The 18,628-nt window shown below is 43.0% G+C and overlaps 1 protein-coding gene across 1 annotated transcript in view; it reads right to left on the reverse strand.

Annotated features, from left to right (window-relative positions):
* LOC128303828 (uncharacterized) overlaps positions 1-18,628 on the reverse strand; it is a 92,236-nt gene that overhangs the window by 70,683 nt on the left and 2,925 nt on the right. The window contains exon 2 of the mRNA XM_053040906.1: positions 17,012-17,131. Within this exon, the coding sequence (XP_052896866.1) occupies positions 17,012-17,131 (120 nt within the window). The remainder of the gene's footprint in view (positions 1-17,011; positions 17,132-18,628) is intronic.

An 18,628-nucleotide genomic window follows, 5' to 3' on the forward strand; every position in this document is an offset into this window, starting at 1 on the left:
ACCACCATCATCAAAGCTTATTATGGTATTGAAGACCAGCGGTGTCGCGATTACATGATGGTCAGTTCCGGATGCTTCGGTGTCTTTTTAACACTTCCTCTCGCACCCAACGCCCTTCCGAAGAATCGTCTTGTGAGGCAAAAGCATCGAACATTTCTATTTAGAATGAATGTATAAATCCAAAAAAAACTTTAAAAAAATTAAACCAGACAGACCCTGACAAGGATACCTTATATACTGAAGAAGCACTTGAAACTACTGCATACTACTCATTTTAATTTAAAATTTTAGTCGTCACTTATTTAGAGCTTTTAGAAAATTCAAATATGAACTCTTAATTCAAAATAAACCACTGAGGACGAACTGCCCAAAAAGCGGCCGATCAGTAGTGATCAGTAGATGAGCGGAACTAGAAAACTAATATGGCGAGCATTAAACGATTAAATCTTCAAAAACGTACTGAAAACCCATGATTGCTAATTTGACACGTCTAGAATTATTGAAAGTCTATGCCATATTCCGAACTAAAACCGACCATATAATCATTGAAATATTATCTTTTCTCTAGCTCAATTCTCAGGAGCTCTTAGTTCTATAATATTCGATATTTCTCTTGATTTCTCTCTTCTTGGTTTAAGGATTTTCAAGGACATTTCTAGCTTATCATCCGGACAGTCACTCTATGCTATTGGTCCGGATGAGATTTTGGACCGGTCTTGTCGTGTGAAGACCTGGTACACCACCGAGTCGCTTCTTTTTTTTTATTTATTCACCCTGATTGTGAATAGATAGCCAAGTTCGTAAATTTCTTTAATTTAATTAATTAATCATATTTTTCATAATCTTATTTTAATATTTTTTAAACAATTAAAAATTTATTTATTATTCTCATATATATTTTTACGTCTTATTGTGCTCGATTCATACAAAAAATGTTTTACAAACGCAGAAAATCATAAAATAAATAAAATAAACATCAAAGAACAATAAACTTCCCGTAAACCATAAGCCATACACATGCGAGTTAGATGCCTTTCCACAAGCATAAACCATCGTTTTGCTTCCACCTTACTTTAGTAAATCACTCACATAACATCATCCTCTCCTTCAATAGACTTCATTCATAAGCCAAACGAAGATTTCTATGCATGAGCGAGGGTGTCTAGGGGGCGGTAACAACAACATGCTGCGCTTTGCTGTGGCGCCGCAACGAAACCGGTGACAAACAGTCAGCCGGTCCGTTCGTCTTCTCGGCTCGGTGGCCGGATAGTTTATCTCGCGTTATGCCGCATTCAACTGTCGGAAGTGGCGATTCCTGGCATCTCGAGACATGACCCGCGCGCGAAGCCTTGCAAATGAATCGTAACCGCGTATGGCGTGCGTTCCTCGCGCACTCCTTGCGCTAGAGGCACGCAAAACCACAGGCGCCCCGTTGAATAGTTAACCGCAAAACAAGCTCCACAAGGCGCAACAAGAAATCGCCAAAGTTTGTGGAGCTCACTAAGGACTGGGGGGGGAGCGGGTTTTGGAGGTGGACGGGAGCTAGTTGATGCGGGTGTGTTATTAAATGATCGAAAGTGTACTTTAGCGTTTCCCACTGCTGGGTTCCACCTTACCCGACGCAGCTGCTGGCATGGCGGGTCGTTCCAAAGAGGGTGGAGAACTGTCGATGCTGCGGCCACCAGAGGGAAAGATTAAATCTTGGCGGCTTCTGTTGACCTGGCCCCTGGTCCTGTTCGGGAGAAAGCATCAAGTAGCACTGCATGCTTGGGACGGCAGACAGCCTCCCGGTGCACGTTTGCATAACAACCGATCTATTGTTATTCAAATATGTTAAATAGCGTGTCGATGTCAGAAAAAAATCGTAGACCATCGCAAGTGTAAAATGGCTGCAAGACAACTGCTTAAGAGGCTTATCTAATAATTAAACATGCACGTTTTCATATCATAGAAAGTTTCAACTAGCATATAAAATATTAATAAAACTAATCTAAAATTATATAACACTTCAAGGTGACAAATAAAAACTTCTGATCAATTTGGAACATTGATTTTAGAATAATTTTAGAATAAATTAATACATTATTTTACCATCCTTAACATATCACATTACACCCAAAGCTAGTTGTATATCACATTTCACTAGAATTAAAACACAAAATCAACACCCTCGCAACAAAAAGCTTTGGCGGTTCACGATCTTCCAAAACCCCCCAAAGATCTGTAGCTCAATTTTCTACATCACACAGACCAGTCTGCCCCGTCTCCTGTGTGTATCGGATAAATCGGCGCCAGTACACACGCCGTCATCTTAGTAAAAGAATTCAATAATAAGATGCTAGAAAGGAAAGATGGAAAGAGGCATGGCGACATTCAGACACGTGGAATAATCAGATCAAATATTTCCTCCCTCCAATTTGAAAGCATCGCGCGCACAAGCATTAGCAACATCATCGTGGGTGGGTATGCAACACCCTCCTCCCTCCACCCCTCCATCCATTTCAAGGTGCATGCGGTTGTTAATCAGCAAACACTAAACACTGTCAAGCCGTGGCCCGTACGACGGGGCCCTTCGGAAATCACTTCTCACAAACAAGACCCCGGGTTGAGAGATGCGCGTTCTACTAACGCATTGAGATTTTATGCGATGCATTTCTCGCCCTGCATAACGACACCTAAACCAGCGCCAGTCGTTGCCAACCGTTGCATGAAACGCGTCGGGCACATCTTGTCTTGGCGCGGTGACAATAATGGCGCCGCATCTCATTTAAATTCTTTACAGCCCGCCGGATAAACGCCACTGACAGTGATCATCGTTCCGGGTTGTACACTCACTCTAGATTGGAGCGGTTCTCGGGTTTTCTGATCGGTGCATAGTGAACTGTTTGTGTTATAAAAGGATTTATATAATCCTTTCATATTTTTACATTCTCGATAACACACACCGCCATCTCCATGGAAAGTCGATTCGTCGTTAAATGAATAAAAGTATGGTGTGTCTTACAAATACTCACTTTGGAGCTTAACTTTACAGGGTATCCCGCAATTCTCATCAATTTTTGAGTCAGTTTGACAGTTTTGACAGTTTCCCATCAATTTTTGAATCCATCCCGAGATTCGGAACCCGGAAACCTCGGGAAGGATTCAAAAATTGATGGGACGCAGTCAAAAAATTGTGGAACGGATTCAAAAATATCTGGGACGCAATCAAAAAACCTGGGAAACTGTCAAAAAATTGTGGGATACCCTGTATCATGAATAACATATTTTCCTTCAATGTTTATCGAAAGCTCTTTGCTGTTACCACCACCCGCGTTTAAGCGCATCGTATTATCGGAACAATTCAAACATTTGACGACAGCTCAACACAAAAGTTGTGAAAATAGCTTCAATGGTTCCAGAGAGATGTTGCAACACGTTTATCGAGAAGCATAATAAGGAAGTTCCATTGTGTATCCACGGGGAACCTCGGCGGCATGGTGTGTGGCGGAGGTGGTATAGGTCATGACAAGCTGATGAGTTGCAACATTCAGTAACTGGCAGAGAACTCTCGCCACACCGCCGCCGTGTGTACGTGACTTCCGGCATCCACCGTAGCACAACACGGCGGACAGAGAAAGGCATCCTCCACAGACAGCGCACAGAGTTCTAGACACCGACCAGACAGACCGCAGACGGATGAGGCGCAAGCCGGAAGAAAACTTCACCGAAAATATCCAGCAGAAGAAGGGTGAGAAGAGATGTGCTCGATGAGACGATGGTGATGGCAAAGTTTTCCGACCATTCTTTGCGAGACGCTAGGTGCAAGGAAGACACAAACAACCGACACAAATGGCACATAAAACATCATCCTTTGCGCTAAAATGCTGCTCTCTCGCTGCCCATAGAACCGGGGCCAGACACGTCCGGAAAAAAACACACACCCACTGAGACAAGTCTTTTCCTTTCGGGGAAAATCAGACACGAAACGTAGTCCGAAAAGGAGGAATGAAATGAACGAGTTCCCAATTTGCTGATTATCTGATTTAAAAGTTTGTTTGGCATTTTCTCCCACCGACGCGGTTATTACGTGCGAGAAATAGATAAATGATGTTCAATTTCCACCTGATACACAAAAGGGAATAATCTATTCAACCATAAACTCCAACAAACGCTTAAATACTAGTGATTAAGATTTAAAAATTAACACTAAAATTGAATGTCAAATATTCTAGCTATCTTCTTGGTTTAGCAACATTCTAGAAAGGACATAATTTCTAGAGACGAAGGCCCAATCATTCTATCCACGTATTTCGGTACATCTGACCGATCGCCGTGGCACAACACCATCAGACCGAAGAGACCCAAAAGAGCACTCACATAAACTGCTCGTAGCTTAACAACTCATAAACTCGTAACTAACAAAGTTCAGAATTCAAGACGAAAGAAACGTAACATCTGTAGAACGAATCTTAAACAACACTACAGTGCACAGTACAGTGGTATTGTGCTTATGAAGTCATTTTCAATAAAGCATCCCATAATAGGCATCATAAAATTCCAGTGCAACAGCTTTTGCCAATATAAAACGGTGAAACGAAGCTACCACAACGTCGGAGAGCGTGCAACATTGCTGCTTCTTTCGCTAACTCTTTTTTTATTTCATGCAGTGTTATAACTTCCCGTACCACAAGTATCACGAGTTGAATTTTAGTTTCGCTTGTTTTATAGAATCGATTTAACAGAACGATGTTTTTTTTCCATCATGGCTTATCGAACCCAATTTTAGACGCTTCGCAGACCCACAAAACACATGTGAGACGTGGGCTCGCTTGAACGTCGTTTAGTAGCAGCAGCAGACGCACGTGGCATTCAACGTTTTATTCGTCCGTTGAAAACGGCCAACAGATTAGCCAACACACCTCCACCTTTCATCTTCCTTCTTTCCACTCCCATCACCCACCCACCTGAACGGTTGATGCGGTTCGATAGATTTTTTATTGCCCATCAAAAAGAGCAGCTCTGCATCGCGTGTCGGCGCGCGCGGGGCATCTGCGTGTTCTTGACAGCATCTTGACACATTGCCAACCTTTGTGTACGGAAAGCCACGGTTACGACCGTTCCGAGGCTTACGGCGATATGCGCTCTCGAAGACTTTTCTACGATATTTTTCCCCCCTGCACTGTAGTGCTGTAAGAGCGCTTTTGAGAACAAGACCAAAATTCCGGAAGATGTTTTTATAACATCACTCCCCGACGTATCTCATCTCGGGTGGTCATTCAAATTTTTTAATACGTCTCTTAGGGGATGCATTCTTTCATTATATAAAAAAAGTAACACGAGACCATAAATCCATTCTAGATCTTTTGACTCGAAGGTTCTTGATCTATGCTCCACCGTGTCCAATAAACCATCCCCCTGGACAAGACGTTGCACTGGGCAAGACACTCGTGCCACTCACACTTCAAGACCGACTGCGCTGCCTCGAACCGAACCGCTGCATACAAATCGGGTCGACTTGGGTATGAGATAAGCCAAAAATAGAGAGCTATCTTCTTTCGTGTGCTGACACTCCAACGTATATATCGGGCAAAACCGGTGCCGCCGCCCGAGAGCTACCCAGGTCCGGTACGTCCGGTGAGGAAACCTCTTGCGTACCAATTCTTCCCTTAACGCAATGATGCTCTCGTTAGCGCGCTTCCCCAACCTTATAGACTCACGCGCAATCACGCACGCGATCATTCGGATGCAATGTGCGCGATCGCACTAAAACAACATCTGAACGATCCACACGGCGATGTCTCAAACCGGCGGAAAATCGTCTACTAGGCGGGATCATCCACCAGGAAGTGAGATGTGTTGCTTCGGGGGAGCTGTATGTACTCCCAAATGCGGACTTATAGCGCGCATGATCTCTTACTTTCGCCTTCCAAGAACGAAACCGGTCTTCGGACCAGCGGTCATCTTTCGCGTGCCGTGTGTGCCGGCGCGCGTGCGCTCACGCAATGAATATTTGCCGCGCTAAGATGCTTGCGCTTGTGGGTATGGCCTCCTCTCCCTTGGCGCTTGTGTGCATCGTGTGGCTGTCACAGCAGCAGCAGCATGTAGGAAGCAAAGTTGTTGGGGCAAGATTTTATCTCATCGAATATTTCTTTTATTGCACTTCTTCCATCCGTACAACGCACAAACACACACCTTGGCGCTTCCGGGGAATCAGCGCAGCCCACCACAGCTGATTGAGTGTGCTCCACAAAACCATCCCCAAACAAATGTGTTTGCCTCCCTAACGAAAGCATAAATATGAGCTGCCTGCGGAAATGAGGTGCGAATGGAGGCGTGTGTTTCATTCACGTACAGAGATATGCATCAAGCGTAGTTCTTCCAAAACCAGGTTTATACTACGCACACGACACACACACGCACACGCTTGGCTTGAGAGGCTGGGAGGAGACCGTATCGTAGCCACCGCACCAAGCTTCATTGATTAATCCGCGAGATCTTGAACGGACGTTACGGCCGCTCTGTACCACTTTCGAAGTAATGCTCACGCAAGGCTTGCTGATACATGGTTGAAATGTGTTGCCGAATCGGATGTAGAACAGGTTGATTGGCTGGAGGCTGAACTACAACATAAAGCAATGGTGAATTTGTTTCCTTCCTACACACGCGTTCCTTCACTATCGAAACATGAGCTAAGCTTGCCGGCGAAAGCCCAGCCGGACGTTCGGCGATGTTATTTGTGAAGGTTGGAGTAAAGGTGTATAACTTTTACAATATCATTCAATATTTTATAGCTGGTTTAACATTGCCCGCGTATGACTCATCGCTCCGGAGCACTTTCGTATTTAACCCTTTGCAAATGGATTTATCATTATGCTTGGTTTTATTGTAGTTATCATCCTTCAATTACAATCAATATTACAATCAGAAATTGAAGAACAATTCTTTTAATTGTTTTACCTTCGTATTAGTTGAAATTTGGAAGCTTTTGCATATAAATTGATTTTTATTCCCACAATGAAATGCCAATGTTCCAGACGATTTATTTTCATAATCCCAAAAAAATCCATTTTTGGCTGTCTATATTTCCAGTCCAGCACCTCCATACAGTCTCCATCATTTGGAGATTCATACAAAAATCGTACTCAGACATCAGCCGACACACACACAATCATTAAACTCTAAAACAAGACACGGAAAGTTCATGTACGGAATTTATAATGTCGTGCGCATTGCAGATAACAGGCCGCGACAAATTCATGGCCCGTCCCCGAATGGGGAACACCGAAAACGGAAGCAGACAGCAGATAAAGGTACAGTTTTCCGAACCACAGAGGCGCGCGCGCGTTTAATAGTTCATAAGAGCGCACAAGACGCATATAATGTGATTTTGTCACTTTTATATAATTATAACAGGATTTCAATCGGTTACAGCACCGCCCACTGACAAAAAAAATGTGTGTGTGCCTAAATGATGCAAAATGTGATAATTAAATCGTTAACGCCTAACATGGTTAACCGTCACACAAAGCGAAAAGAAAAAAACGTCAATATCTCAGATAGCGCGAGAAAATATCCTGTTAGCTGTGGATCCCGGTTCAGCAGAAGTAGTAATTTCCTCTGATGGAAAGATAATCGTGCTCATTCGTTAATAAAATGACCTCTCCCTCGTCCCTCCTACTATTTCCTTTTTTGCTATCCCAAACTGTGCGCCCGAATTCGCCTCCGTTTTACGTCACCTTCACATAAAAAAAGCCTAGCCGAAATAGGCCATTCGTCGGTGAACCTAAATATTTTCCTTTTCCCATCCATAATAACCCAATCTCAATCTCCATTCAATTTCTCCTCTAACTGCACACGTCCTTTCCCGCAAATTGCCATCAAAGCTTAAAGTGTGCTTTTTTGTGGCAAATTGAAAAGAAAACACGGGATGATTGAACTAAACCATCTGCAGTACATAAAAAAGCGTCATAATAATTTAGGAAAAAAAAGATCGATATCCTACTAGCACACTAGAGGTTGAAAAGATGTAGGAAATTGAGATCGAGATTAACTTAACGATTGCTAATGAAAGACTATCTTGAGCGGTGCCCTAACCGAAAGGCTCGCTAAACAGTGTGTGCCACTTTGTTCGGTGCGTTTTGCGGCGTGATTTATAAGGGCCTAATGTAAGTGTTGTCTTATTCACATCCTGAAACCACCACCCCCCAGTAGTTAAGGTATATTCAATAAATAAGATAAAATGGATAGGAAAATTTAATAATCCAAAACTTCACGCGGCATGTAAAATATTGCACAGTTGCACCACGATCGGACGTAAAGTTCACTACCGCCACCATACCGCGATCGCGCTCCAACCAAACGTGCAGAACCCGAACCGGAGGAGAGGAAGTTTCGAAAAGAGATGTCGATTTAGCAAAAGGCGGAAGGAAAGGAAGAAGAAGTCAGGCCCCTGACAGACGGCCCGAAATAGCTAAATGGTCATTAAGCAATCAATTTTCGGAACGCAGCGAACCGACGGTGCGCGAGTGCCCCCATAACGCTCTAACAACAATCACTTCCTGATTGATGGAGGAAAAGATCGTTACCAGAAATGATTGCTCCTTTTAGGCCAAAAACCCGCCCTCCACGGTCATCACGGTTACGACGAGAGAGCCCAAAACAGTGACCACCACCACCGCAGGCCACCACAAAACTAGCGCGCACGACGTTTGCCAATCAACTCCGGCTCACCTCGGACAAAGTATTCAACAGTATCCGTCTCTCTCCCATGCAGCAATGCAAAAATGCAACCCCCGTCTCCTCGCACACTACTAAATCGATCAATCGATTTACGGGGTACTTTGCGGACGTTTAAGCGCAAAAATGGTTTCTTGGGAGCGCGAGACCACGTGGGCACCACACAACACCCCTTTGGAAGTGGACGCAGTAGATGATGATGATGATGGGCATGGAGTCGAATTGTTTCACCGACACAACAATGGTTCAAATTGCAAACGACCATCATCGCCGGAGTTGCAGTGGTGGTGGTCTGTGAAGTGTTTCGGAATCGAGATCAAAGGTGCTGACCTTTCATCCAATTTTCGATTGTTTCGCTCCATCCGATCTCCATACTTTAGGGTCCCTTTCTAATGGGATGGTGTTTTTTTTTGCGTGAGCAAAATTAGCGACACAAACTGACACTGCGATGCATGCAAAACACAATGAATGAGCGAACCAACGCGTCTAGCGGGACCAAAAATTCATTGGAGTGGCATCATCCCCTTCTTCCATTTTGTGGCGGTGGTTTATTTTTTCTCGCACTCAATGTCATAAAACTTTACTACCGTTTTTGGCAGCAAATGGAACATGAAGGTAAAATGGTTTACAACTGCTTTCTTCACACCATATTTCACGACTTCCTAACGCGATGGGCAACGATGCAACCATCAGGCAAGATGGATCCGTTTTACGGTAAAATATCACTGTACCGGTACGTAATTCACTGCTTGTAGCTGAACATTACATTAATCTTCATGCAATAAATAATTGGATAAATCACTTTTTTTATGGAATGCCTCAATAAACTCTAGCAGTGATAATAATCTCAACATAAATTGTCATATGATCTTCAAAACTCCACCACTCAAAAGTTAATTTCGGAAAAGATTTTTTAGTTCTGAAAGACTCCTTAAAATTATGGATGCTCAGAATTACTCTAGATTATTCAGAGTTCCTCTAGATTGATCAGAACTACTTCATTTTTAAGTTCGAAGTAACATCAATACTCCGTATAACTCCGGATTGGGGGAACCCCAGACTCCGAAGTAACATCAATACTCCACATAACTCCAGATTGGAGGAACTTCGAACTCCGAAGTAACATCAATACTCCACAGAACTCCAGATTGGAGGAACTCCAGACTCCGAAGTAACATCAATACTCCACATAACTCCGGATTGGGAGAACTCCAGACTCCGAAGTAACATCAATACTCCACACAATTTCGGATTGGGAGAACTCCAGACTCCGAAGTAACATCAATACTCCACATAACTCTGGATTTGGGGAACTCCGGACTACACGTAACTCCGGATCTCGAGAAATAACACTTGTTTGCTAGAATTGTTCAAGTATTCAACCGATAATTTGGAAGTTCGTTTGACGTTGCCTCAGAATTCAGACATACAAGTTCCAGAATTCCCGGAGACATTTTATACACCCACCAAAAGGCGTCAAGTGTACTAGGAACTGAATTTTAATTCTAGTTATTTTCAAAAACCAGAACTTAGAACCCTTTAGTAACCTGTTGTGCAACGCAAGGTCAATGATAGTGTAATTGCAAGTCGTTTGTAGAATTTCCACTAATAGAGCATTGCGTACGCGTCTGGCATCGTATTATGCAACGAATTGGAGCAACAGATAGCGCCTAAACCTCAGGATAATAACTATTCGTGGAGCGCATGGCGCGCACGATACCTGTGATACACCGGACACGAAACATAAACTTCTGCAGCCAACCAAAGGCAGGTGTTGGTGTCGTCGTGTAGACGCTCAATCACACGTACGTGCTCGGCCGTGTTTAAACAATCCGTATCACCCAACGCATCGATATGGAGCGCTGATCTTCGCAGTGCGCATTTTCCTTTTCAGTAGCATTACGGTGCGCGCCACCACTGTGCGCCAAGCTATTTCCAGCGGTAACAGTGCAAAGGGAACGAGAGATAGAGAGAAAAGTGGCCACCCATGATTGTTGATGAAATTGGCGGTGCTGCGCCTACACTATCCCACCCCCTTCTCGGGGAGTCACTCAAGCGAAATTGTAATTCTGGCCACCACACACTACTGTCAGCCCCAAACACAACACAGCTGGGGCTCTGTCGCGTTTTCGACACTTTGCGCGTCTCGCGGCGTCCCGGTAGTATTGCGATGCGCGCACCAACACACAAGCACACCCTTTTTTTCTCAACAAACACATATGCTCGGGGGCACCAACATTTACGCACATAAAATGCAATTTTACTAAATAAAGAAAAGAATCCACATGTGTTCGGTGGTGGCCCTCCCCGTTCGTTGATGACTTTTGGCCAGTGTATGCGCACACTCATATCATAAAGGGGGTGATGGTGGGTGTACACATCCACACATATGTACACGAAGCAGGGGTATGATATCAGACTGCCACAAACCCACGTTCCCTTTCCTGCACGCAATGGGGCGAACGTTCCGCTCGTTGTTTAGCTAAGCCTATCTCGAAATCAAATTCGACACAGATCGATGCGCATCAGCGAACATTCACTGTCGTGAAACATTACTCCGCACACTCGTGCACTGCGACGATCGCGACGCGGTGTAGCGGAAGGTGCAAAACAGGCAGGTGTGAAGGGCAGTAGTAGTAGTAGAAGCCGATCGAGAGGGGTTGGGGGTTGGGTTCACCTGGCCAGTGACTGGCCAGAAGTGCAGAAGCTCAACCCCAAACGTCGAAATTCCAACGGGAGCGCCCAATGTGGTTGAAAGAATGATTTTTTGTTTATTTTCTATACCCTTATTCCCCCTACATTCCATGATCGGGCATGGTTCTCTCCCTTGGAATAAGAGAATGCGTTGTTTCATCGAGAGTATTGGTATTTACTGGGGAGTTTTAGTAGTTTTAAATATGACCATTAAGAACTTTAAAATGGTTTAATCAGACTTCGAATTGTCTCCATGGTTTGATTGTTTTACATAATAAATGAAATTTAATTTAAATCACGTGTGTTAACAATATTTAATAAGGAATTAAATTGTTAGATATCTTAGGTTAAAGAATTTTACATCGGAAGCCAAACTGTAATTCCGTTGTGTACGCTCGGTCCGAGCTTCCTCGATATCTACTAAAAGTGGAGTACCTCATATTCACCAAGTCAAGTCCGATCAACTTTGTCATTTATCAACTTAAACTACTCCACCCTCATACAATTCCAGCATTTTATGTCTTTATTCTACTCGCGATTGCTTCAAGATCAGTACCAACCAATATCTTCGAGTGTTACTGCAGATTTCACCTGTGCTTTAAACGGCGACAGAGGTACAGGTACACACCTCACCATATTCCAGCTGATACACACCCAGAAGCGGCGGCACATTGTTTATTTGAGCATTCACTCGTCGTAGCAGCGTCGCTTCCTTGTAGCGGGCAGCACGAGAAGACACCCGCAAGCCGTAAGCACCCGCCGCACTGGAGCGTGACCATACGCCAGAATCTTGAACCGCAACGATCAAGATCTTACCGCTCGGTGTGTGACGGGGATGGGTATATAGAAGCATCTCCAACGATCCTTTGCTTCGCCGAACCGCCACTCGGCATTCCCATATGTTTCGCAACCACGAGGTTTTAATCGAAAGACCCAAGCGGTATCGGTGTAACCAGCCTAGAAATACACATCATGACCCTAGTGTAGTAGTGCACACCCAACTTTAGCCACTCGCAAGATGTCTTCTCCCTCCGAGACACAACCAGGTATGCTACTACAGCAGGATGGACACCTCTCCTGCATCGATTGCCACGACTTAATTACGAAATCATACACCAAAACGGTATCTCTCTTTTCACGGATGTCTTTAAATGGGGAGGAGTACGGTGCGCGAACGAACTTTGGCAACCGCCCTACCGCTACTAGTAGACATTCGAATTCCAGCGATCTGGGCGAAAACCTGCCAAACGGTAACTCCACTCCAGTTCCCAGGGATCGCTCGTTTCGAAAATCCGTGGGCAGCCCAATTGCTGTGTGCTATGGATGTTAAAAGGGTCTCTCTTCTCCTCGCTGCTGCCACCGTCAAAAACACTGCCAAGCAATTTATCTTACAGCACACCGTAGCCCTTCGATCTCGGCGCAGATTGTCGGTGTTAGGTTTTCCCAACCACAACCAGGCCCCCGTGAACGTGTCCAATGCTATTGCACCATCCAAACAACAGCAAGTGCCACCCCGAGAGCAAGGATTCGTAAAGCTAATAAAAACAGCTCCGGGTGTCTCGTAATGCTGATGGCAACTCGAGACGACACGGGAGGTCATTTGCTACTTTCTAGTTTCCAGATTTAAGCGCTTATTGCATTCACGCTAATCGAGACACCACAACAACACCCCAGCAGTCGGACTAGACTGATGTACACCGGGTTTCGTTACACGTTACACGTTTCTGTACACACCTGGGTGCAGTATTGAGGGCTTCACGACCTGAAAGTGGTCCACCCTTAGCCAAGGACATCACAAAACGATCTCACTTTGTCAAAGGGGGGAGACCGACGATTTGTTGTCGTCCAATACCGTGGGAACGCAAAAGCAAACGTTTCCGAGTCTTTATTGCTTAGAATTTATTCTAGGGTCCTGGTTGTTCTCAGATGTGGACTTTATGAATAAAACATTCGTTAAAAAAACAGAATCTCATTTTTATTCTTTTTTCCAATTTTAGTTCAAATGATTTCCAAAATAACGTGACAAAGAAAATTTGAGCTCCGAATGTTCGATAAAGAATGTGACGCCAAGAAAACCAGGCTACGTCTACGGAACTTGGCAACCTTTAACCACAAACTGTAATGTAAAGCGCCCATTGACAATGCAGAAAGGATTCACCAACTCCTCATCATTGGGCAAGAAATTCAATTGAATGCAATTTCTGGACATTATAGACATTATAGAAACGGTGCCAACTCTGCTGTGTGACCAAACTTTAAATTTGCTCCAATAATTTAGACCCAAAAGAGACGCACACGGTGCGGGGTCTCTTCAAGTTGGCAAACGGTGCCGGTGCCATTTACTTTTCTCAAAACTGGACACAACTAGTAACCGTGAGTAACCGCGATATAAACGACGTGTTTGTATGGACAGTTTTATTAATATAAAAATTCATCCATCAAACCCCAACCTCCCCAGAAAACGGCAGGAAACCATCGCCGACGCTCCGTGGGCAATATTATCCGCATATACTTCGAAGGCACCCCTCTATTTAGCGTTTGTTGAACCAGAACATCAATTCAATTATAAACGCACAACACACGCAGTCCACCGCGAACACGGGTGCCGGAAATGGAACACTATCGATAGAACTTATTTTCGGTGCAAACTATACGAAGGTTAAGCCTGTTTCGGACTCACCCCCTCCCCTTCGTGGGCGAGGAAACATCTTTTTTTTCGTTTCGTTTGGTTGTAGTCAGTTCAGTTTTTTTTTTTCGTAAACTTCGTAGGCTTCTTTTAATTAAAAGGCCTCTCGCAAAATAATGCTGCGCAATCATTTTTCGTTCATATCGCAAACTCATCCGGATCGTTGAAATTTTCCGCTTCCACTTCCTGGGCCCGGGTTAAAACCGATGGTTAGTATGGCCTCTGGGCCTGTCACTCACAATCTGATTTATTGCACTAACTAACGACACATACACACACACACACGCAAGCGGTACGGTATGGCATAAATTATCACCATTCCAATGTTTCGCCCCCCCCCCCCCCCCTCTTAGAGTACGCAATGAAGGGTTTAATTTATGATAAATTTACACTGTCCACCGGTAAAATAACAAAAAAGCCAGCCAACAGCCACAAAAAAAACCATAAATGGGCAAAAATTTCGTAAACGATTCGAAACATACCTGGCTAAGCAGGGTGCTGTAGACCAATTATCTGTAGGAATTGTTTAATAACTAAAAAAACCGTGTGTGGATTTTTTTAGATTTAATCCCTTTTGGTAGCAAAAATTAGATCGAATTTGATTTATGGTCGTCCAATCGTGGGGCATCCTCCATGATGCCTTAATAAATTGAACCTCAAATCTTTCGGAGCCGGATGTTTATTGACCTTCAGAGCTCGTATAAGAATGTGCCCGTACACAGCTCCATTTACGATCCCCATTATGGAAAGAACGACTAATAAGCAATTTACTTATAAATGTGATTTCTATGTACGAATAAGCGCTTCAAAAAATGCAGATGCCAGATAAGAAAAAGAATGCGGCAATGTCGTTTTGTTAAAGATGTCTAGCTATATGTGGTGTAAATAAATTAAATAAGTTTAATTGACCAGTTTTCGGCAACCGTTTTGAGGAGCTTCTTCGACCACTTCAATCGATGGTACCTCGGATAGTAACCTGCTGATCGGTGGACATCATAGAAACCACATTTTAGCCACTAGAAATACATGATTCCTACTATGGACATGCTTATATGTCATTGAATCCTCGGTAGCTGGCTTCAAAAACCAATTACTTCAAGAACTTCCAATAAAGTAAGCTTCTCCAGCGAAACGGATTTAATGTGTACTGGAAATTAAAATATACCACTTCCTTCGATTCGGAAATTAGCCCAAGTTTAGGCACAGGTAAGTGGAACGGTGGCAGTCACCTGTGTTTATGCTTTTTTTTTTATTTTCTGCTCTCCTCTGTTCCACAACACATCTTTTAGCGGTGGGTGAAAAACTGCCCCCAAAATTACCACCAAAAACCGACGCGTACGAAAGCTTCCGAAAAAGGCGTGGTAAAATAAATCACCCGCAGATAATCGCAAACAACGGTACCCACCCCTTATCAACCCTTCTCTCTACCCGTTGCGAAGCGGTGGTGGTGTTGCAAACCGCAGCTAAAAGGAAGATTTGCTTCTTTGACTATTTTCCTTTTACGCACGAAGCAAGAAAAAACAGCGGATGTGTTAGTGGAACGGTGGATTTTTTGTTTTAACAGCAAACGGCACCGAACGGGTGGTAGAGTGCGAAAAACAAAGATACGAATTCTGCTTTGAAGGTATGTGAGGCTCTTCAAAAATTACTTAATTGGTAGTTCATTACGCCCAACTATGGTCTCGTTCACTCTTCACTCTCTGCTCTCTCTGCTCTCTCCCCGGCCGACTAGCGGATTACACTAGTGGACCGTGATTCCGTGCATCGGGAAAATCGTCCACCCCTGGGGGGTGAGATTGTTGTGGCCCTGTTGCCGGTGAGCGTTAATTTCGCGCTTTTCCAGCTCTCTTTTTCGTCTCACTTTACTACATTGACATTGTTTTCTCGGATGCGATGCTTCCTGTGCGCGCGCGATATCACCAGACCAGACCGAACCCCCCATCCATCAATCCTTTCCCACCCTAGCTAGCTTATGGGAAAAACAACACGGTGAAAAACAATACAATTAACGCACAAACAAACGCAAGGCATAGCAGGATCGTGGAAAAACTGATTCGGAGAGGGTGAAAATGATGCTTCGTAATCAATCGAAAGACTCCACAACGCGATACGTAACCTACAATACGGTAGCAAATCCTAAAAACTGATCCACAACTCAACGAATTGAAGGCGATCTTGAAAATCAACCACCAAACGGTGATCAAACCACTCAAAGACGACACAAACACACAAGATAAAAACAAAATTTCTAAAAACGACGAAGTGAAGTCGTCAAAAGTGCAAAAAAAAAAGGAAACATTCCACCGTTAAGAAATGTAGAAAAACGGCTAATTTATATCGACCTGCAGCAGCAGCAGCAGCAGCCCACTCATGATCAAAACATAGAGACAACAAAACCAAAACAGTAGCGCAGGAGCAGCAAAACAAATAATTCGACAATTCGATATCGTGTCAAGGTTGGCGTGGTGGGCACAGCAAGTATAATAACATAACACAAGCAACCCGAACATTATGCGCTTGCTGAACATAGGTGTATGTGTATGGGTGTGTGGAGGTTTGCACACGAAGGCACACGGGCGCACTATTTATCGTGGGTGCAAGATCATCTCAAAACAAAAGAAAAACAAAAAAGAAATCGACCTACTGTGAATCCGTGCGCTGAAAGATGCGATTACAATTAATTCGCGCATCAGTTGTTATCATTAAATAATTTTTACATTGCATAAGCAGCACACGCACGCACACACAGTCAGTGGCGCCGGTGTGCGCTTTGCGATGCTTTTACGATAAAAAGACCTAAGTGTTGTTTTTCTGCTTTTTCATGTATATATGCGTCGTGCGGGCTGGAAAATGCGTTGACCAGTAGTAGTGACCGTTTTCAAAGCATCGGGGGGGTATGTATAAAACACTCACCTTGCGAAGACGTAAAACTTCTATTTCGTTGGCTTCGATGGATTTTCGCGTACCGAGCGTACCGTTCGACTTTAACGTGATGGCTCGTTTGGCGGGGCTACTGTTGGCTGATTTAATGTCCTGCAACGATATAGGAAATGTTTTATGTTAGTAAATATGAAATGAGCAGCTTCAGTAATAACACTAAGAGATGGGAGGGGCCGATCCAGATGAGTTTAATGAATAACGATCGATTTTTATTTATATTTATATTTATATTAGATATCAGATATAGGATCTAATGATGAGGAATGAGACAGTATAATTACACTAAATAAAAACACTTAGATAGTTTGATTAACATGGACTTGATAATGACTAGCCACTTTTATCGCCTAACGTGATCGCGAAGTATGATCGTAACGTGCAGAATGATCGTTTATCTTCAGTTCATTCATTATTCGAAAACCAAAAGATTAATGAATCTCTAAAAATTGAAGAATTCTTGGAGATTCCAGAGATCTTCGAAAGGATCATAAAATTTCAAACATTTCTTTACTAAGTTTTCAAAAACTATTGAATCTATTTAATCTATTTATTTGACCTAATTTATAGCAGTACTTTGATTATTACCCATCTACACGAAATTCCAGACTTAAAGTATGAAATAAAAACCGCTTAATAACTTGGTCTTTTAAAACCTTCTTTTTTAACCTTTTTAGAAGTATGAAAATTCTTCTGAATAACATAATAATTCAGAAGTCTTAATTTAATTTAAGGAAGATTTTGAATTCTTCAATCTCATTCTCATTTCGAGTGGAGATGATCCCAACAATCTAAAGCATACCTTATTTCAGAAAAAAGAGATCTTAAATCGTCTGATCACAACCCCATTTTCTTCAACTGGCAACTGGTAATGCAACTGGCCCGCGAAACGGTCTATCGTTAACTTTATCCGAAGTTCATAAGCCACACCGTGCTAAAAAATTACAGGCCAAAGCCCTGTTGCTTCTTACTGAACTAAGCATCAAAAGCAATTATCTCGAAACCATTAGTTTTCATTAGTTGGTGGACAGTGTAACTCAAAAATGGTTTGTCTAATTTAAACGCCATTTATGCGATCTATGACTGATAATGGATAGTATGCGAAAATAGTACGATTGAAACCATTTATGCTCACAGGATAATCTAAAAAACCCACATATTACGCAAAAGGAATTACGCAAAAAACGTGTAGCCGGAAATCGGCATTTTTAGTTATTTTTAAACAAATCTAAAATTTCCTTTTTTAGGCTGCCTATTTACATGAATGTTCTACTCACTTTAACCATGAACACATTGTGATATTCGTGAGGTATGTGAGATAATGTAATTAATTAATGATTACTTTTAGACTCTTTAACATTATTAACACACCCCAAGATAGTACAACTAAGATAAATAAGTCTTTCAGACAAAATTAAACATGAAACAATATGTTTTAATATTTGACAACCCTTTAAAAAAACCCGTACAATTGCAACCATTGTTTGTTTATAAAATTTCGCCAACATTTACACTTTCTTGGAAAACTCTAATCATTAAACTTCAAACGTACGGGCACGGGGTCCTCTTGCAACCTTCGCCACCATCCCCAAA

The sequence above is a fragment of the Anopheles moucheti genome, chromosome 3, assembly GCF_943734755.1.
Source record: "Anopheles moucheti chromosome 3, idAnoMoucSN_F20_07, whole genome shotgun sequence".
Taxonomy (NCBI): domain Eukaryota; kingdom Metazoa; phylum Arthropoda; class Insecta; order Diptera; family Culicidae; genus Anopheles; species Anopheles moucheti.